Here is a 21,863-nt window from a genome sequence, read left to right as displayed (position 1 = left end):
GCTACAGCCAGGCCATGTTAAGCGGCACAGGGATGCATAGGTGTTCTGTGTATCTCCATGCAGGCAGTCACATTGATGTCAATTGGGACACAGTAGCTGCAAGGGAATGCACAGGTGTCCCATGCATTCTTGTGCATGCAATCTCATCCATATCAGTTTTGACGGAGTGGCTGCATCAAGACAGCCACTGCTCTAACTTGACATCCACGTGGGTGTATGTTCCTGAACTCATACTGTCTGCATTTGGGGCCATGGAGCTACATCTGCACAGATGTCAGATCTATGCTTGCAGCCACTGCATCCCAGTTGGTGTGATTATGACTACCTGCACAGGGATACACAAAACACCTCTGCATTTCTGTGCAGGTAAAGACGGCCCTCCATTCATGTACGCATTAGTACATCACATTGAACGAGGCCTTAGTAGGAATTTAGCAGGTATTTTGTAAGGTATGTTGTGGTTTTGTGTGCAAATAAGGATTTTAGTGTTTTTCTAGCAAAAATAACAGTTTGATAAACATTTGTGCAATTATTGTGAAGCCTAAAAAATCAGTAGCACATTCTTTTTATTATACTGATGATGTGCTTTCAGAAAATATGTGGTTTGGAGGGTCTTTTACAAACTCTTAAAGCTGTAAGTGAACAAAGAAAACCTCCAGATTTTTAGAAAGATTTGGTTATTTACATTTTTGCGTAAGCTCAATTTCACCATTTTGCAAAAAGGCACAATTTAAAATTGACAAATATTTGATATTTATTAATTAAATACAAGGTAATCTTGTATATGTAGTAGGAATACAGCAGGAATTTTGCTGTGTTTGTATCGGCTAATAATGATTTAAGTGTATTTTTAGCAAAAATATTGTTTTAATAAACATTTTTGCAAATATCGCAGGGCCTTAAAAATCAGTATTACCTTCTTTTTATTCTACTTGTAAAGTGCTTTCAAAAAATATATGGTTTAGGGGTATTTTACAAATGTTTACAAATTTATTGGGTCTTTTACAAACTGTAAGAGAAAAATAAAAAAAGCAATGGAAAAATTCCAAAGTCTGGCCACATGAGTTTAACCACTTCCAGTCTGGACACTTTTACCCCCTTCCTGTCCAGGCCAATTTTCAACTTTCAGTGCTATCACACTTTGAATGACAATTGCACGGTCAAGCAACACTGTACCCATATAAATTTTTTAGCATTTTTTTGAGACAGATAACGCTTTATTTTGGTGGTATTTATTCACCACTGGGATTTTAATTTTTTTTGCTATGTAAATGAAAAAGTCCAAAAATTTTAAAAGAAGTGTTTTTTGCAAATGAAAAAAAGTGTTTTTTGCAAATAAATAGTATTTCATCATAAATCTTGGCCAAAATTGATTCCATTATCTTTTTAGTAGAAAAAAAAAACAAATTAGTTTATGACCAAAAATTATAATTTTTAAACATTTTTTTTTACATTTTTTACATTTTTTTATATTATTATTTATGTTTTTTTTTTTTTTTTACATATTTGTCACCCTGGTGACACTGTACTACTTGTAGGGGGTGATGAAGATTTTTCTTTTTTACACTGATTGCTTTTACACCCATAAAGGCTGTAAAAGCAAGCATTTCTCCTTCTCTCTAGCTGCATTCTTGCAGCCATTGAGAACTTCTGAGTGAGCTGTGATTGGTCACAGCTTGTCACATGGTACAAGGCTGTTGTGAATAGCCTTGTACCATTTGACCTCTGTGATTATTCACAGATTTCACACGTAGTAAGCAATGATGTCACAAGTGACATCTTGCTTACTACTCTGCGGGCAACAGATAGCAGTGCTGCGCGCTCCCAGGGAGCGCGCACAAGCAGGGTGCGGGGAGGCCATTTATAAATGGCCACCCAAACCTGCACTGCCACCGTCCAGCCATTTATATACAACGGCCGGATGGGAGGTGGTTAAAAGTGAAGCACAGGGACTGGCAACGAAAGGGTAAAGCAGGGGTGTCAAATTGATGGCCCTTCAGCTGTTGCGGAACTACAAGTCCCATCATGCCTCTACCTGTGGGAGTCATGCTTGTAACTGTCTACCTTGCAATGCCTCATGGGATTTGTAATTCTGCAACAGCTGGAAAGCCGCCAGTTTGACACTTGTGGGTCAAAGTGTATCTAAAGTCAAAATTTATTTTTTTTGTTTTTAGTTTTTCAAGCAGTTGTTAAGGATTCCTGTTGGGTAGATTCAGTTTCTCTTTTTGTCTTGGTGACCACTGTCCTCAATTAAACAGATGACTACAATAGAAAAAAAAAACAATTAACCATTCACTGCTGTATTCAAAATGGAGAAAAAAGTTGGCTTTAAATATGTTCCAAAGAAAATATGTTAAACATGGTACATCTTTTACACAGTGCTGCTGTAGATTGCTTTTGCTGTGAAGTTAACACAAATGTAGAATCAATCAAAATGTATTCATGTGTAAGGATACATGTATTTAAAAAAGTTACATTCTGCATTTCATAGCTTTACATTGAGTGACTTTTCCTTTCTATTTCATGGTAAAAGTAAGGACATTTCAGAACAGTTTACAGTGCCTATACAATATTACTTAAATATATCAGCAGATAAACCTTTATCTGCAATATACAGTAGCTTCTGTTTGCCATAGTTTCTGGCTATTTTTACATTCCCAGTGATCTTTCCCAATGCCTTAGATTTAGAGGCCTAGGTTAAGTCTCAACCATATTTTATCAAAACTAAAACATTTTTTGTGGTTTGTGAATAGGATGTTCCCACCAAATTAAAGATGAACAGATTGTATGGCCTAAAGATATAAAGGTTTACAGGTAAACCAGTAACACCTGTGAATATTTGTAATACATTATTTATTAGTGTAAGGCCTCTTTAACACGGGCGTTCCATATGTCCGTTTTTCATTTGTCCATTTACAGATGAAAAACGGCCCCCCATGTATTTCTATGGACTTGCGTATGTTAATGGTTGAACATCTCTTTACATCCATTAATGCCCGCATCCATTCACCTTGTTTTTTTTTAAATGGAAGAAAACCCTATTTTTCTTCCGCAAAAACCCCCGAAATGGATGAAAAACGGATATCAACGGATTGTATGCAGCCCGGCAGGTCAGGAAAGGGGGAGAGGGGACGAGCGAGTCCCCCCCCCCCCCCTGAACCATATCAGGCCACATGCCCTCAAAATGGGGGGGGTGAGTTTTTAGTCATCAGCTGTCAGCAGGGTTCCCCACTGACAGCTGAATGTAAAAAAAAAACAATTGCCAGAAAGTAAAAAATAATAGAACAAACCGGTGTGGGGTCCTCCCTCCATCCATACCAAGCCCTTCGGATCTGGTTTGGGTATAGAGGGGAACCCCCATGCCAAAATTTTAAAAATAATGGCGTGGGGTCCCCCCCAAGATCCATACCAGACCCTTATCCGTGCATGCAGCCCGGCAGGTCTGGAAAGGGGGGAGCAAGCAAGCGGGAGCGCCCCCCCTCCTGAACCATACCAGGCCATATGCCCTCAACATGGGGGGGTGCTTTGGGGGGTGGGGAGCTCCACCCCCCCAAAGCACCTTGTCTCCATGTTGATGGGGATAAGGGCCTCTTCCCCACACCCATGGGCTGTGGTTGTGAGGGTCTGCGGGCAGGGGGCTTATCAGAATCTTAAAGCCCCCTTTAGCAAGGGGGCCCCCAGATCCTGACCCCCTCCCATGTGAATGAGTATGGGGTACATGGTACCGCTACCTAGCTCTGCTTTGTTTACATAAGCAGAGCTGTGTTCTGTCAGTCTCCTCGGTGATCTCCTGTGTTTCCTGTGTCCAATCACAGCACAGCGGCGCCCCCTATGGTGGATGTACAAAATCACGTTTATATACGTGATTTTGCATAGAACATATGCCCTGTAGCAGTAAATCTGCTGTAGGGTGGATGGTAAGTGTTTAAAGAAAAATCAAGCTGAATGTTACCAAACTACCACTAGCTGTACAATTATCTGTATAAATAACACCCTTTATACAGTAGATATGCTTTTCTTCACTCATCCAGTTACATTTGTTAGCAGAATATAAAGGGAAGTGATAGAACCTGTGATACAGGGAGAACAGCAACAAAGGTTGAGGTTAATATATATAGCCTTATCCAAATATGCTTTCCTTTATTATCATCTTGAGCAGTTACAGCAGTTCTTATGGTAAAGGTGGAGGGAGTTCTAGAAGTTAATAGTGTAGATAAGTGCAGATAAGAAGCTCTGAGAGTTGGGGGCTTTAGACACAGTAGGTAATGGAGTGTGTATGTTAGATTCAGAGAATCATTGGGTCTGTGGATTTAAAGTCTGCAGGTAATGAGTACAAATTAAACTTGGTGCCCTGGTTCATATCCTGCACAAGTGGCCAGGCTTGTCAAGCTATGGCATTCTACAGAATGTTGCATGCCAAAGAACAGGGATCCATTGTATTTTTCTTGTTTCCAAAACACTATTATACCCTAAGTCAAAATCCTAATGCTGATGTCTTGGGCAATTTCTATCATTTCTATAATGTTAACATTAGCCTGTGCTTTGTCTATGCTGGTTAACAGCTTTACGTCAATACTGGACCCATACAATTACATATACTTACCTTCCATTCTCTCCCAAACCAGACTCTTCACACTCACCTGCAAGTGTTGGCTGTCTGAGCAGCCAGTCAACAAGCACCAGTGCTGTCAAATGGTCTGGAGGGGTGTGAGTTACATTGTTCCACATACCTGCTTGGGCAAAATACAGGTTTGTTGAAAGGAGGCTATAGCCATATGAAGATTGTAGACTACAATGCAGTAAAGTGCCCCTATCTACTGACCTTGAGGTGTCTGGACATTCACCTCTCCATGATAGTGTGAATTTTTATCTGACAAGTTAAAGAAAGCTTTTGGGAGATAGAAAATGCCTGCAAGTTCAAGTCCACAGCCTTTGCTTTCTTTCCCAAGCTGTAATGCCAAAAATGTATGGTTGTGATAAGCACATTCATTTTACTAATTGATTGTTGTACTTTTGGTGAAAAGAAGGAAATCTGCCTCTCATTCAGTTTGAATACATTTTATGCATTGATAAATGTGTTTTATGTTGAATATTACTTATGTGTTTTTTTTATGTATTTATTTTGTATTTGTATAGCATACCACAGTTTTGCAGTGTGTATATTTCATCACATTTATTATCATTATGTATAAACTTTTCATTACAAAGCATACAACATTATTCCAGTGTATAGAGTTTATTATGCAGAATTAATAACTGAATTATTGCAATGTAACTCAGTATTTATTGTGTAATGCTGCATGTTTATTAAATTATTTTTAGAGACTGTGGACACTTGGTGATGATAATGATGCAGAGGGGTCAAGCTTACTGTCCACACTCATTTCTTTGCTGTTGCTGGTAAATTTTTGTTCACAGACAAGAAAGCTGCCTGCAGAGAGAGAATTTTTATTTTTGAATCTTGCAAGGACTTGACAAAAAGTATCCCGTCAGGTCGTGTACGTATATTTGACAGACTGGTGGCCTCTGAAGGGATCAGAGGTACGACCACCCCGTAAGATCATTTGTGGTGGGGGAAGGATGTTTGCTTCTTCTTCGGTCTAAGGGAACAAACATCCATTGAAAGCTGGGGAACTGCTTTCTTCTCATTTACTCACAAATGTCTTGGGGTTAAGATATGCCCAAAGCATTTGTTTTCAAGACTTTATAACTTCAACTAACCACAAGGGAATTTCAGACTGTTACTTTTTAACACATTTTAAACTTACTCCAGCAAGCATCCCTTAAGATCATGTCATTATCTACGTTTTCTGTATCTTGACATCAAGCTCTGACCAAAATATTTTGGAGCTCATCTACACAAAAAATTATAGGGGGACTCAGGTTAACCTTAAGCTAGCAACTACAGTATTGTTTGCCTGGGTACACACGTAGAAGGTTTTTTTCATTCAAGCCAGTGGGCTGAACGAAAAAAAAATGAGTGGTTGCCATGCTTACTAAGTGATGTTAGTGCGGCAATCTCCCCTGCTAAACTATTGTGTTCAGCACAATGTGTGTGAACACATTGATCAGCGCTTGCAGCCATTGGCTGCCAGTGCTGATAAAATGCTGGTTTTCCAGCATGCTCTGTATGAAAGCGAGCTGTACACATGGGTGGAAAGTCGGCTGGTTCCTGTCCAACTGACCATTTTCAGATGATTTTTGGCCCGTGTGTGCCCAGCTTAAAGCTATTGCTTACCTAGTCTGTGGTCACTATAGGAAAATAGTACACTTTTATTAAAAGTTTAAAATACTGGCCTTCTGAATCAATAGGTTGAGCTCTTAGTGTTTACTGTGTTCCCTTTGTTTTAGTACATGGTAAAATAGAAATCTTAGGAATTTCAGAAATACCTATGGAGTGTTCTATATCCTATTTCTTTCCTTTGCTGGATATTCTTTTTTACATTTATTTCATAATCAGTAATGTTATTACCATGTAATTACATTATAACAGAGCTAAATTTGAGGTATCTGAAACAGTGCAAGGTTAAGTCAAATGCCATTGTTAATGCAAATGTAGCTTTATTTAGGCGGATCCCTTAAATGCTTTTTGATAGTTTATTAGTAAATATTTAATTAGAACAAGACAGCATAGGCAGTGGTTCAGTGAATCCCAAAATATATATGGACACACCACCTTTTTTTAATTTTTTTTTCTATTTTTGTCAGTTTAAGTACATGTTCTTCATATTCTTAAATGTGTCCATTAACCCTGGCTGGTATAAGTACATGGCAGTTAGGAAAAGTCAATGGGCAAAAAACTTAAGTCTCATGGTCAAGGGCATACTGTACATTATAGATAGAATTGATTTTTATGTCATGCCAATGACAATATTGTTAAAATGTGTAAACAAAACCACAAAACTATGCCCAACTGACATTACATGTCATTATTGAGAACTATCAAGTTTGATCAAGTGTACCTTTTTAATAATAAGCCATGGGCTGTGTTAATAAAGCCTCACTAACGTTTTTGAAAACAAAAACTTGTGGAAGCAATGGTCTCTCTGCAGCAGTCTGAAATGCTGCCTGTCTGTTTAGATCTATCAAAGCCACAAAGCCCATGGGCCCTGCTGATTGCCTGATTGCAGAGCTGTACTTCTGAACATGAGCAGTGGTCCTTCTATGGAGCTTACTGCCAGGAGTGAGGAGTCTGTGCAGGTGCTGGGGAGCAATTAAACTCCTAACAATAGCAACAACTGTACATTTAGGCCTCATGCACACAGGGCATTTTTGGGGCCACTTTTAGGGGTGTCAGGCTTTTTTTTACTGCTTCTAAACAGCTCTCCATGTTATCCTATGTAGACTTTTAGAAGCTTTTATTAGCTGTAGTGTTTACCAACAGGAGAAAAAAAACCCAGGGCCGGTGCGTGGAGGAGCATCAGCGTTTTGGCAGAAAAAAACACTTGATGCGTGTAAACGTGGCAAAACAAGCCTAAGTGCGTTTAGCGCTTGAGTGTTCGTTCATTTCAATGGCCAGAATAAATTATTTATTATTAATAATAATAATAAAAATAATAATAATTTATTATTAATAATTATTTATTCTGGCCATTGAAATGAATTAATGCCCAAGTGCCTGATGCTTCTAAACACACCTAAACACTTGTAAAAGCGTTAGATATCTTTATAAGCGTCAGGCATTTTTTTGCCAAAATGCTGCTGTGCATGAGGCCTTAAGCTTTCTGCTCAATATTTTATGTATCTACCTATGTTTATCTGTGTATCTACTAGAAAAGGTTAAGGTGGTAAGGAACTTGTTTTTTTCAGAGCTATTTGAACTTGCAAAGCATTAATGCCACCTTAATGCCTGTGAAATTGTAATAAAAAAATAGAGGAAGAATAAAAGATGAAACGTCTTTTTAACTGTGAAAAACATATAAAAACGTTTTTTAAAAAACTTAATTTTGAACATATTAAATGACAACTCCCTTCAGGAACAATGATGACTAATAAGCCCTTAAAAGGATGACACACAAGATAAAACTTTTAAGCATTGCCTTGTGTCGTCTCTAATTAATTGCTATTCATTTGCATTATGCATTGCCATGACATAGCTTTTTCTGTATATGTCAAGACCAATCTGTCAGTTCAGATCTGAAGCTCTGACCAGGTCTGCTGGATAATGACATCTGACACATTCCTATTTTAGTGGATGCCTCTCTCTGGAATGGCTGCTGTTAAGAATCCTTCTTTATGCAAAAACACTGTTGACCTTCTGAAAATTGCTCTCCATCTTCTCATCTTTACTTTAGATCTAATGGTGGCAGTATGCATATTTAATATTAATTAATTTTCCTAGTAAACTGGTCTATAGCCATCTCCTTTTTACATATTAATAACTTTTAAATTTATGAATTGATCCCGAATGTATAAACTGATTTAGTAGGATTTATTATATTGTTCTTCAGGGCTGTACAACTATGCTAATCTTTAAATAAAAAAACATGTTACCTGCAACCTTGTATTTTCCTAATCTGTAGAAACATCAACAGCGTTTAAGTTTAGCTTCAGTTTTCTAAATAATATATATTAAAATCTGATCATTTTTGAAAATGCATTAAAATGGAACAAATTAATTCATGATAATAAACAAATATTTATGTTACCTGCAGAGTCATATGTGTACAAGGTTACAGGCTAACATGGTTTTGCATGATATGCTTTGCTTGATTTACCAGTAATTTTGGTAATTTTGGTGCCACATAATGTGCTGTTTTTCAAAGGGGTAACAACACTTTTTTCTCACAAACAGACAAAGATGAATGTTCAAAAGAAAATGGAGGTTGCCAACATGAATGCATCAACACAATTGGCAGCTATGTTTGCCAGTGCCGCAATGGATTTGTACTCCATGAGAACAAGCATGATTGTAAAGAAGGTAGGAGTCCCAAGGAAACCATTGCAATGCTAAATTGTGTACACCAGTAAAGAGAACTAAACGTTTTCTTTACATTAGAGTGCTGTAAGCAAAGCAATTAATTTGCTAAAAGTCAGTGAATAGCATAGTAGGTATCTACAGATTGCTCTGGAGTTAAAAATATTTGGATTAGCATTTTAAAATGAAAATAAACAGCTTCTATTTAACTATAGTGCAGCAAAGGGAATAAAATACACCAGTGTTTCCTCGCAATGTTTTTTTTTCTTTTTTTTACAAATTTTGATCCATTGATCACTGATGGTACACATTTTCATCCTGATGGTACATGGCAGAGAGTAGCACCTAGATGAGGTTCTGGACACTTCTGGTCTACAATGTGTTTAAATATGTCCCTTCTTCTGCCTGGCAAATTAAAGTACTCTGATTATGGCTGAATTTGATAAATATATATATATATATATATATATATATATATATATATATATATATGCATTGTTTAATTGGATAGATATTAAATATTACAAATTATTATCTTGTATATTTATATGCAGCCAGCAGGTGGAGCTCAAAGCTCTTTATACCATGTTTTTTAGTTTACACCTTCTGTTGGTAAAAACCTGTTGTTGTAAAGCTTAAACACTCAAGAGGTAATTTACACAATATTGTATTCTGTTCTCTCTGTGTCCTCTCTGACAGCTCTGTGCAAAGTTTTAGTTACAGATATCCTGCCTGAAAGGCAAGAAACACTGCTGTACTCTTTTTATAAAACCCAGAGTACTCTGGGGAATATGGTGTTTGTTTACTAAAGGCAAACAAATTGTTCACTATGCAAGAGAAGTTGCATTTAGCAAGGACATTTTCCCTGGACCTTACTAAATGTGGTGAGACTTTGCTTTGAAAAGAACACCCAATCACATGCAATTAAAAAAACATCTTTGCTTGGACATAATGGGATTAAGGAAGTCAGCAGAGCTTCAATTTATTTACTAAGCTCTGGGGAAAATTCCCTTGCAAAGAGCCAAGACCCTGGCCCAAATATCTGAACAGCAGGTTTACAAGTGGCACCTGGAAATGACAAAGTAGTAAATATTTAAATTTGGGAAATATTGTGCTACACCATCAACCAGAACTGTTCTACAAAATACAAGTGAGCTTGAACATTTAAAGAATTCCAGGCATGGTATATTTTACATAGTATAGCTATGCATATACTACACCTGGAAGCTGGAAATCTCTGAAGTAGACATCACTACTCAAGGTAATTCCAGGTATTGTGCTGAGTACTGAGATGCCAGCCTGATGCATTCTGAATACAGGAGGTGGACCACTCAGCACAGATACCATTCAGAGAATGCGTTGCATTTTCTGGATAAATGCAAAGACATCTCTGATTGGTCAAGGTGATGAGGCGGGGTGGTGATGTCACACTCTCTGTCAGGGCAGGGCTGTGGAACGGACAGGTAGGCCTAGTGGCAGGGTAATGCACTGGCTGACGACAACCACCACCAACAGACCGAAGTCCCTCAGGGCGCGGAGTCTAAGTCCCAGGCTGCCCTTCACCAGGGCCCCTGATGGTGGGGATGGACTTGACGCAGCTAGGAACCAGGTCGCGGCCCCCGAGACACCCCGGCTGCGGTAATGGCCGCCGCCAAAGGCGTGTAGCTGGTGAGAATGACAATAGCGTAGTCAGACAAGCCGGGTCAACAACAACGGGACAAAACAGTACAGAACAGTAGACAGAGAATCACAGGTCACGGGCCGGGTTCAGCAACGGAAGGTCAGATCAAAGGGAAACACAGAGAATGGTCTTAGTCACAAGCTGAGTCAGAATACCAGAAGAGTCACGAGCGTATACACAGAGCTGTAGCAAGACCAAGACACAAGTGCAAAGAGCATGTGCAGATCCCAGGCTTATATGTACTCAGCCACACCCCTCTGGGGGATGGACCTCAGAGACCTGAAGGCATAAAAGATTCCCATCATGCTCAGCAGAAATCCAAGATGGATGCCAGCACATGGAGTAACATAACCTCTGGGAAAAGGTAGGACCTTGACACTCTCCCCCTTGTCCAATCAGAGAATGCTTTGCATTTATTCCGAAAATAAAAAGCATTCACGAGAATGGCACCCATGCAGTGACGAAACTCCTGTGTTCACAATGTATCAGGCCTGGTGCTCAGCACAGGACTCAAAAGCTAGTGGAGATCCTCGGGGAAGCAGTGTCTACGTCCGTGATTTCCAGCTTTCAGGGGCATTGGCCAGGTATGGTATATACATGCTCATATTGGCCCAAACTGGACCAATGTAACCACAGTATGTAAAAATATACCATACCTGGAATTCATCTTTAAGCATAAAAAGTTTATATAGCATCTGAGCAATAAAAGACAAGCCACTTACAATATAAGTGAACCAAAAATATGATTTACAGGCTGTTTGGATAGTATAGACATACCAATGCCTTTACTGTGATTAAAATATTGTGTACACCTTCATTAACATTTTAATAATATACATCTCCCCTGCCTAATATCTTGACTAACTTTTCTGTGAATTGAAATTTACTGTAAATTAAATCATTTCTTATCTTACACAGCTGAATGTGAACATAGAATTCATAGTCCGAATGGATTTATAACAAGCCCCAACTGGCCAGACAAGTATCCAAGTCGTAAGGAATGTACTTGGGAAATAAGTGCCACTCCAGGTCATAGAGTTAAGCTAGTAAGTACTTGTATGTGTTCACCTTATTTAAGGCTAGGAATACTACTGTGAAAATATAAAATTGTGGTAAAAGGCATGACACAGTAAAATTGATTACAAAGCTGCCTTTCTTTCTCTGTTCCTTTTTTTCTTTTAATAAATACCTGTAATGTGGTCTTCTAGTTTTGCACAGCAGAACAAACAGCAGAGTTATTGCTGGAACACAAGGTGAGATATCTCACTGAAAATCACCTAAGATGATAGATACAAAAAGGACTCGACCCCTGCTTGAATTTTATCATTCACGCACATGATCAAGTATCTACCTAAGAAATTCTAGGCATAACAAATCTATGTACCAATCAAAATTTGCTCGGCCATATTCATGTCAATTGGTCACAAATCACACATTTCATCAAAGCAGAATTTTAAAGTTTTTTGATAGGGTTGCTGTCTAAGGCTAATTTTTAATTTCTCAACATTCGGTACCATTCTGGACATGGGATGAAGGTGATGGAAATGATGTGGGTACAATGTACATACACACACAGTATAAAGTTTTAGACTGATTGGAGACTGTTATCATAGACTTATGGGAAGAGTGTTTCTCTTGGTGGAACAGTGTTGAATGGTCCCCCCCCCCACCTTCAAGACAACATGTCTCTGTCAGACTCATCATCAAAGTTCTAGCTTCCATGTTGGGCCTGCAAAGGTTTAGGTAACCAACCAGTTCACAATCTCTGCTGTGGCTAATGGCTCTGCTGAACGTCTGTTGTAAGTGTCAGCAAAAAAAAAATTCACAGACAATCTTACATGCATGGGTAGCCATTGAGTGATCTAAGGGGAGAGCTACAGGCTATCCATTTTGCTAAAAATATATGGCTTACCAGATCTTCAAAGTATCAGTTCTTTTACCATGACTGAAATTCTTGGTGATCTTCAGATGTAACCATTTTGGTTTGTTCCTCCTTAATAAGGCCGTTTCTGTAAGATATACTAGAGGATAATGGTGTCAGACGTATGCTGTGTTTTGTCTATTGGTAAAGTATGTGGTATACAATATAATAATGAGCTATAAAAGGATTTAGCATTCAGTTGTCAACGCTTGCATTTAGTTAACACAGTAAGAAATGAAACAATAATCCTTACTTATCAAATTATCAAATGAAAGAACAGTGTTAGGTAGGCCATAGACAGTGCAAATTTCTTTCCTGGGACCACAGTCAGTGTTGATGGGGGAATCCCTCCCACCGAGCCATTGTGTTCTCTCAGTGGGGACATGGGAAAAGCCGTCCCTGCTGGGAAAGACAGGGATTATTGCTAGTGGCTATAACAGTCGCTAGTGATAAGCGCATGTAAAATCCAGCAGCCTGGTTGTACTCAAGTTGATCGATCAATCAATTTGGATACATTCATATATGGTGTGAATCGTCTATGGTCAGCTTAAGTTGCCCATTACAGTAAATATTTCCCTAGTAGAATATAAGGAAGAATCTTATTGCTTGTTACATGCGAAAAAAAACAATTTTCATTCACACTCTTTGTTATACAAGGCCTAGTGTGCAGAGAGCAGCTGTTTTTGAGATAAATTGTCCATGTTTTTATTATCAGAAACTATATGTTATCAATGTATGTGAAAAACCTTGTGAGCTGCTATGCAATTGTATCTAATTAATTGCTGCTAGCACCAAACACAATCCCATGAATTTATGTGCTAAAGTAAATATCAATATAGTGGTGCGCTCATACTACTAATTCTACACTAATAGCGTAATGTTATTACCCAATACATTAAAGAGAAATAAATCCAACAATCAATCAAAGTGAAATACATGCACATATATAAAATATTCTTAATAAAAATGTCCGTGTAATGAAGTCCCATACATCTTCCAGTGCTTTTTGTGTCCCGCAGGGACCCGATGCATTGCTCCCAGACAAACTCCAATCTCTCTTCTCCTCTATTTCATATTCTGCTAAGGTTCTGTGCCTCTTCCCTTATTCAATACAACCAGATTACATAAGGGGGAGGACAGAAAATACCCACATAGTTTATTTATCCCAAACCATAGGAGATTAACTCACATTAAAAAGGTGCTTACAGCGCACCACACATATCATGCTTAAAAACAACAGAGCAGACAATCGTGCATATCGGGATTCAGAACGGTATAGTTACTACTCACGCCTACTCCTGGAGCGCCATGACATCATATTCCCTTCCCTCAAAAAGATCAGAGGTATTCAGGTGGGAGCACATCCAGTGGGGGAAATCACAATTTTAATGCAGTAGAAGCTCACTTGTTGGTGAATGTCTCTAATGTGATTAAGAAGAAATGTTAAGCTTTGAAGCACTGGAAGATATATGGGACTTCATTACACGGACATTTTTTAAAGGATATTTTATATATGTGCATGTATTTCAGTTTGATTGATTGCTACTATTTTTCTTTTATGTCTTGGGTAATAACATGATCCTATTAGTGTAGAATAGTATAAGCGCAGCACTATATTGGTATTTATATATTATCAATGTAAGGGGGTAATTCACCAACATTATGGGCTCCTCACATTTCGATTCTGATTAACAGTAAATGTGAAATTTCTAGCGATAGTCAGAAAATTAAGCTATTTGAGGTGGAGATAGAATACTGATTTATACAGAATTTTGAAAGTTAAGTATTCATTTAGGTAAGTAAATTGTAAATTAGCTGGTTAAAATAATACATGCATCTTGGCGGACTGGATAAAAAAATATAATATTGTTTTTGTTTATTTAAACCTAAATCCTTTAGCCTGGCTACCTAGAACACCCAAAGCAGTGAAGCACTTGAAAAAAATGTCCATCTGGCATGTACTAAATCCGGTCGTGCTTGTTAACATTTTTTAAGATTTGATCCATAGGAAAACCCTGTGCACTATGCAGTTTGTGTTGTAGCTCAATTCATGAATACGTTGTCAGATCAAATTTTATGCTTATGGTGACACAGGATATTTCATTAAGCCTCTCAGCTGTACAAACATAAGGCTATATCTTATATTATGTAATCTACTTTCACGCTAGGCATTCAGTGAATTTGAGATTGAGCAGCATCAGGAATGTGCATATGACCACCTAGAAGTTTTTGATGGTGAAACGGACAAGTCATCCATCTTGGGAAGATTATGTGGTAACAAAATTCCAGAGCCTTTAATTGCTACAGGAAATAAGATGTTTCTTCGTTTTGTGTCTGATGCATCAGTACAAAGGAAAGGATTTCAAGCCACTCATTCCACAGGTCAGTGAAATATTAATTAATTTAGTTTGCTGCCCCTGAATAAATATAATAATTCTGGGAAGATTCACCGCATCGTGTACATGGTCAAGCACAGACTGACCCTCCAAGCATTTACCCCTCAGTACAGATGCACCCCCCTCCACGAACACAAACCCCTCAGCAAAGGCTCCCCCCAACACAGACTGATCCCCCTAGCATAGACTACTCAGCACAGAAAGATCCCCCCCCCCCCCCAACACAGACCCCTCAGTATAGGTGGAGTTCTCCCCCCAGTACAAATTTCTGAGTACAGACACCCTCCCCCAGCACAAATCTCTCAATACAGACTGACTCCCTTAACATGACTAAATCCCCCCCAGACTGACCCCTCAGTACAGCTTCCCCCCATCTCTACCTGTACAGACACCTCAGTACAGACAACCCCCATTTCCCTCCCCCACATCCCAGGGCAGAACCCTCAGTACAGGCACCCACCTCCCTAAACTAACTCACTAGAGTACTATATGCAGTGGTAGCTCAGAGTGATGGGAAATCCTTTTTTCAACTCTGTCATATGAGCAGTACATCATAACGCTACAAAAAAAAAAGGAATGGCAGGCAGCCACAGCTCCCCAGCAAGTCTGCACCTGGTGCAGACCACAAACCCCCCCTTATAATGCCACTGGATATACAGTATATATTACTCTTTTCAGCTATCACATTTTTTCTTTAACAAAAAAACCTGCTAAACAATCAATTAAAAATAAGTATGAGTGTGATTATTTTAATATTATAATGCAGCGCACTAAGATAATAATTATTTATGTCTGTCGTGTGCTGACTGTAGAGTGGTCATATCGTATAGTCCCAATATTCCGCTATGTCCATGCTACTGCCAATGGCAGCAGCTTTGATTTGACCTGTCCACAGTAGCTGCTTCTGAGCTAGAGGTGTAATAAATGTTATTTATTAAGGTGATTATTTCCATGCAGTAGCTTACAATATGAGTTATGCCAAAAGGGTTCAAAAGGCTGATTTTCTCCATCTGTTTAAGGGGTTCTGATGCCTCAGAGCAAATAAAAAATAAATGGCCAAAAAAATACCAGCCTTTAAAATAGCAGTAAACCAGTGATACATTTTAAGCAATTCTTTAGTATCCGCACTTCAATTCTGATATAAATATTGGAATCTCTGGGTAAGCATTATTAAGTAAAACAGACAATAAACACTGCCATTCTGGTAACATTCACCTTGCCTGGTTAGTAATTGTGGCCACAAAAATTGCATTACACTGACATCTAGTGGGTAAATAGCTTTTTCAGTCTATTTGAATCCTCCAACTCCTATTAATAGATCTACGGTGAGTCATTTATTTACCTCTCAAAGTATTTGTACACTTCTGCTAGCTAAGTATACTTTATTTATTTACTTGTAGATGTTACATATACAATGTCCATGGTGCATTTTATTTAAAGCTTAACGTCAAAAATTATTCTCTCTGTGACCACAAAAGAAGTGACAGTCAGAATACACCCAGCAAATAGAATATGCTATCCAATTTTCTATCCAATTATTTAAACTAAAGTGAATTTTAAATAACTGTTGAGGTTTGAAATTTTAATCCTATCACTAGGACCAACAGAAGGATTAGTCATTTCACATCACAAGTTTAAGAACTCAAGGAACTTCCTGTCCCAAAAATCACAATAAAAAAATCTGGCCAGCGATTATGTACGTTACATTATAAACTCAAAGCCAAAATGTTGTTTTAAACAGAGCAGGGACTGTTAGAGCCTATATTGGGTTTTTTTGCCATCTGTTTCTTTTGGGGAGACTTCCCTTCATTCCTGTCAGGAGTGGAAGGGAAAATCTCTCCAAAAAGGACACAGACAAGGCACAGGTAGGGTTAGAGCTGCAAAGTGTTTTTTTGCTGTCTGCACTACCCTTTGCAAGTGACAATCCGCAGAGGACCTAAGGAAAAATCTTCCCAATGAGGTCAAAGCCAGGAAAAAAACCTGATTGAAATTTGAGCTCTTCTCTATACAATCCAAAATGATTTTTAGCTGGAGTTAGGCTTTAACATGTTCTTGCCCACCAAAATGTTCCTCAACATGATGCCCTATATTAGAGATATGTTCTAAACATTCTTCTCTTTGAGAGTTTAGTACAACCAGTGTTTTTTGACTTTCAAGCCAAGGTCCTCACTAAAGGATCGTGAAAAAATTAGCATGGTTCTTAAAGATGTGATCACTATGTCAATTCTATCTAGTTGAAAATACATTCATGTAGGATCTATTTCTTTTCATCAGAGTGTGGCGGCAGACTGAAATCAGAAACAAAGCCCAGAGACCTGTTCTCCCATGCCCAGTTTGGTGACAACAACTACCCTGTCCAAACAGATTGTGAGTGGTTGTTAGTATCTGAAAGAGGTCTTCGTGTTGAGCTAAGCTTTCCAACATTTGAGGTGGAGGAGGAAGCAGACTGTGGCTATGATTACATGGAGCTGTTCGATGGCCATGACACGTCAGCAATGAGACTGGGTCGTTACTGTGGATCAGGGGTAAGAGCATATTCGGCGATTCATCTGTCATTTATTTGGAGCAAAACCCTATTTTCTCATGCATTTCATTAGTATAAGTGTCAGGAAAAGTGTACAAAATAAAGGAAATGGCTGTCTCACCACCTCTCAAGCACTAATCAATAATGTTTTATATGCTTGATTCGGGTTTGTATTCTCTGTTGCTTTTGGCAATACAATAAATCCTTAACAGTGATGGCTTGTTGATTAATTCCCCTTATTAGCACTGAAGATCTATGTAGTGTGGCCACATGGAAGAGTCCAGAGAGAATATGTTTCTATTGTTGATATAGCAACCAATCGGCTTCTAGTTCTAATTTTTTGAAATTCACTGGAAAATTATATAAAAGACTTTGCATTTGAAAAACCATGTTCTCTCTAATTTTTATAGATCTCTGAGGGCCTTTTATCTGGGTGACTGTAGATCAAAACTCAGAACCTTCAGTCCATTGTATCTTACATATTATTCTTTACATATTAGCTTTTGAATGGACTAGCACTAGCATACAGTGGTCATACTGTATATGCTCCTGCACTGGTGCTTCAAAGAGTATCTTTTAGTCAACCATTAAATGGCTAGATATTTACTCCTATTCCATACTCCTTTTTACTAATTGCCAAGGCCCCTTTATAACGTTACCAGGATGATGTCAAGATTTTGAGGGATGGACTCCCTCTAAATGATACATCTGAAGCCAGTAATGACATTGAATGGTTCCTTGCATTAATGGGCTAGACTAGAGTAATATATAGAACCATGTAGACAGTTATTTGCTGAAGTGCTTGCTGAGACAATACTCTGGCCAGACACTAGCCAGAAAAAAGTAGGTGGATAAAGTACTGTATGATAACTGTTATTTATGTAGAAGAGGGGTTCATGACATGTTTTTGCAGCTCCTCTTATGTCTCTGTCCACACTAAACACCCAGCAACAGCACAATGGCAGCAATTGTATCCAATGTGTCCCCTCACCAATTCACCAACAGTACAAACAAATGGTAACCACCCCAACCTATAACTCACCTTTGCAGCTATGGCACACAGAGCACATGGAAGGACAACACGTAAAAAAAAAAAAAAGTTTCTGGTTCACTACCAGCCAGTGCACAACAAACTGAATCACCCTGTCGAACACGGTTAAAACAAAGGGCTTAGTTTGGTGAATTGGTGAGGGGACACATGGGATACCTTCTCTGCCCTTGTGCTATTGCTGGGTGTCCAGTGCATCCTTATACCTTTAACGAGGGGTGAGCTCACTCCAGACATATTGTATATGTGCTCCAACTTTGAAGACTCTCAAAATGTATAGTTAGGACTGCAGTACACTGGCGGGGGGGGGACCTCTGCAGCTTACGCATACATTTGCAAATGTGTACAAATTCAAACCCTTGTTTTAATGTGAACTGTTAGACAGGGTAATTTGATTTGTTGCAGGCTGGCTGGTAAGTGAGCTGGTAATTCGTTTGTTGTTTTTTGTCATGCGTCGGCCTTCCATGTGCTCCTTGCTGCAAGGGCCAGGTATAGGTTGGGATGGTTGGCATTTGTTTGTACAATTACTCATGAGTGTCCTGTTCCACCTTTATTGTATTATAAGTCAACAGACTGGGGGAATATGTTCTTTGACAAAGCTGTGCTGCTAAACTGATGGAAAGCGACCTGTTTATACTTTCTGTCAGAGATACCTAGTTCATTACACTGGGATACCAGAAAACCTATGGGGGGGGGGGGGGGTAAAACCATTCCAATATATTGTATGTATTTAGCTGCTTGTTTGGTGTTCAGATTTAATTTTAATAACTTTAACATTTTATAGTTGAGGCAGATATGGTTATGGATATTTTTTTTAAATGTTTACATATATTTCTCATTTCAGCCTCCAGAAGAAATTATATCCACTGGAGATGCGATACTAATTCATTTTCACACTGATGATACAATCAGCAAGAAGGGATTTCATATACGATACAAAAGTGTAAAGTATCAAGATATCCTTCACACCAAATAACACAGGAGTCCTCTGTAACCCAAGAATGGGGATAATAGGATATGTTGCGTGAACTTGCGAAAGGAAATATTTTTTTTACTAACGTTATTAGTGCAAATGTTTTATATCGTAAATAGAAATGGAAGAATCATTGCAAAGACTGCACTGATCATGTTTGGACCATGTCGTCACCTAAAAGACATTGACAAGTAGGCAGGCTGATGTCCTTTACTGACATTGAACACAGGGTATTGCATGCTGCTAGGGAGGCTATGGAGGAAATTTACACCAAAATGACCACAAATAAACATTATGTGAAATATTTCTTTCTGTTGTATTTTCCAGCAAAGTGTTAAATATAGCAATGGAAAATGGTCATTGAATCTGGTGGCATTGACCTAAAATGTTGAGCTGTTTTACATTTTGACAGTCCACAGCATCAAAATAAATACTTCAATATGTAAAAGAAAGGTCATTACAATAATTTATACTCAGTAGAAATCGTTGTAGGTCAGTTTTTGTGAATTTCCCCGTAAGCGCTTTCATACTTCGCTTGACATTTGTCAATGTTTCTTGCAAAATCAATCTGCACCGCTCACTGAAAGTCACCCCAAGGACAGCTATACCTTCTGACTATTGCCTGGAAAGAAAAAAACAAGATGAAAAAGGTCCTGCAGGCCATAGACTTACGTGTTCACAGAATTTATTAGACTTTTGTGCTTGACAGGCTGCTTATCATGCAAATAAAATGGCATACGGAATACAAAATGAGAAGATGTTTAAGAAGATGATCTGAAACCAAGTCAGGATTCCTCCATTTATCCAGTAAAACAATGATGCTTAGGACCTGGGAACCTAAAGCTTCTTTGTTTCTGCACAGACGCCTGTTTTATTTCCAAGAAACAGTTTTGTTCCATCGTTGTAACCATCATTTATATGAATGTAAATTTTCCCTCCTCTCCATTACATTCATAATGTAAATGCAATTCCGAAAAGGATGTTTTCAATTTACTGGTCTACTATGCCATGCGTTGTAATGCACTGTTCCTTTGCACCAGATGTAATCAGGGAACTGTTACTGGTTTGCAAATCTGTCATACTTCTCAGATTCCTTATTCTCCAAAGGAAAAAAAAACAGTTAATTAAACAGGAACAGTCAGCTGAATTGCGAATGCAAAACAGTTTTTCTTTCCACCTTACAAAATCAATATGTATAATGGCTGCTACTTTGTGAATAGAAAAAGTAGACTGTCATTTAAATTCTATTAAATGCAGAAGTAAGTAGTATTTGCTAAAAGGAGCCTGTTTGACCCTAACGATTACAAATACAAATGATTCTGCTTATATATGAATTGTTATTGGAAGAACTTTCTACAATGGTGCTATATCCATTAAGAAGCCACAAAGTGACATTGATGAAAAGATAAACGAGCCAATCAAGGTGGAAATATGAATGTTTCACAAGCCCTTCTGTATCTTAGTGCTGAAGTCTAAGCACATGTATGACAAAATCATTTTTCTTCAGCTCTGTGTCCTGTTCAACAACAATTGTTGCCTTAGAATTCTTGCACATGATCAAACAGATCTTCTTGTAGATACATCTGTAATTTGATACGTCATTTGACAACTTTAACATTTTAATTATATGTTACAAAAGATCTTTAAGAACATTGTAAACTTAGTCGTAGCATATACTGTAAGTATAATGCTTTCTTCATAGGTGTAATGTGTATTTTTTCTGAACTGTTATGTGCTTGTAGACCCTGTACAGCGCTTGCAATGATGATATATCTGCAAATGTCAGTTTGTATGAATGTAAATGTTCCTGATGTATGGAAAATCTTGTATGGTTGACCAGTTAAATTGTTCAGTTATGTGCCAAATTCTTTGAAACTTTTTTTTTTTTTTTGACAGTAGCAACTTTTGTTTAAAGTTGTACAATTCAGTAAAATATGAGTTTATTTAAAGATAATGGGATTGCAATTGAAACTGAGTTTGTTTTATTAAATAGAATTCTTGTTTTGATACCATTTGATGTATGTGGTTATATATATATATTGGCATCAAGCACCTGTCACCTAGATGCATTTAATTGCACTATTATTTTGAATTAAAACAGCTGTCATGAGCTGTCATATTTTCCTAAATAGGCACTCTTTCTAATGTCACTTAGTTATGTAATAAATTGTCACATGATCTTAGTAATATCCTTAGGACCTCTTTGAAGACAAGCATCCATCAATTTTCTGAATAATCTTAAAGAGCTTAGTGCATTGTTATTACTCTGGGAAGAGAATGCTTCTGGTTACCTGTCTTGTAAATTAATTCAAGCACTCTTTAACCCATTCATGTTGAAGGGTAAAAACAAATCATAATGCCTGAACACAGTTCTGCAACTTTGGCATGCATTAGTTAATCTGT

General features: G+C 38.1%; 1 protein-coding gene across 2 annotated transcripts in view; it reads left to right on the top strand.

The window, feature by feature from the left end:
• Positions 1-21,472, top strand: part of LOC149445200 (tolloid-like protein 1) — a 204,234-nt gene extending 182,762 nt beyond the window's left edge. The window contains exons 17-22 of one of the 2 annotated variants that reach the window (XM_089654091.1): positions 5,419-5,541; positions 8,795-8,920; positions 11,517-11,644; positions 14,688-14,901; positions 17,190-17,440; positions 19,332-21,472. In XM_089654091.1, coding sequence (XP_089510217.1) covers positions 5,419-5,541; positions 8,795-8,920; positions 11,517-11,644; positions 14,688-14,901; positions 17,190-17,440; positions 19,332-19,463 — 974 coding nt within the window. In that variant the 3' untranslated portion in view covers positions 19,464-21,472. The remainder of the gene's footprint in view (positions 1-5,418; positions 5,542-8,794; positions 8,921-11,516; positions 11,645-14,687; positions 14,902-17,189; positions 17,441-19,331) is intronic. The other variant, XM_089654090.1, reaches the window with a different exon arrangement.
• Positions 21,473-21,863: the final 391 nt, after the last annotated feature.

The sequence above is a fragment of the Staurois parvus genome, unplaced genomic scaffold (assembly GCF_062004578.1).
Source record: "Staurois parvus isolate SC_StPar_1 unplaced genomic scaffold, SC_StPar_1.0 ptg000743l, whole genome shotgun sequence".
NCBI classification, from domain to species: Eukaryota; Metazoa; Chordata; class Amphibia; order Anura; family Ranidae; genus Staurois; species Staurois parvus.
The sequence above is the reverse complement of the archived record's forward strand: the minus strand, read 5'-3'. Positions and strand labels throughout refer to the sequence as shown.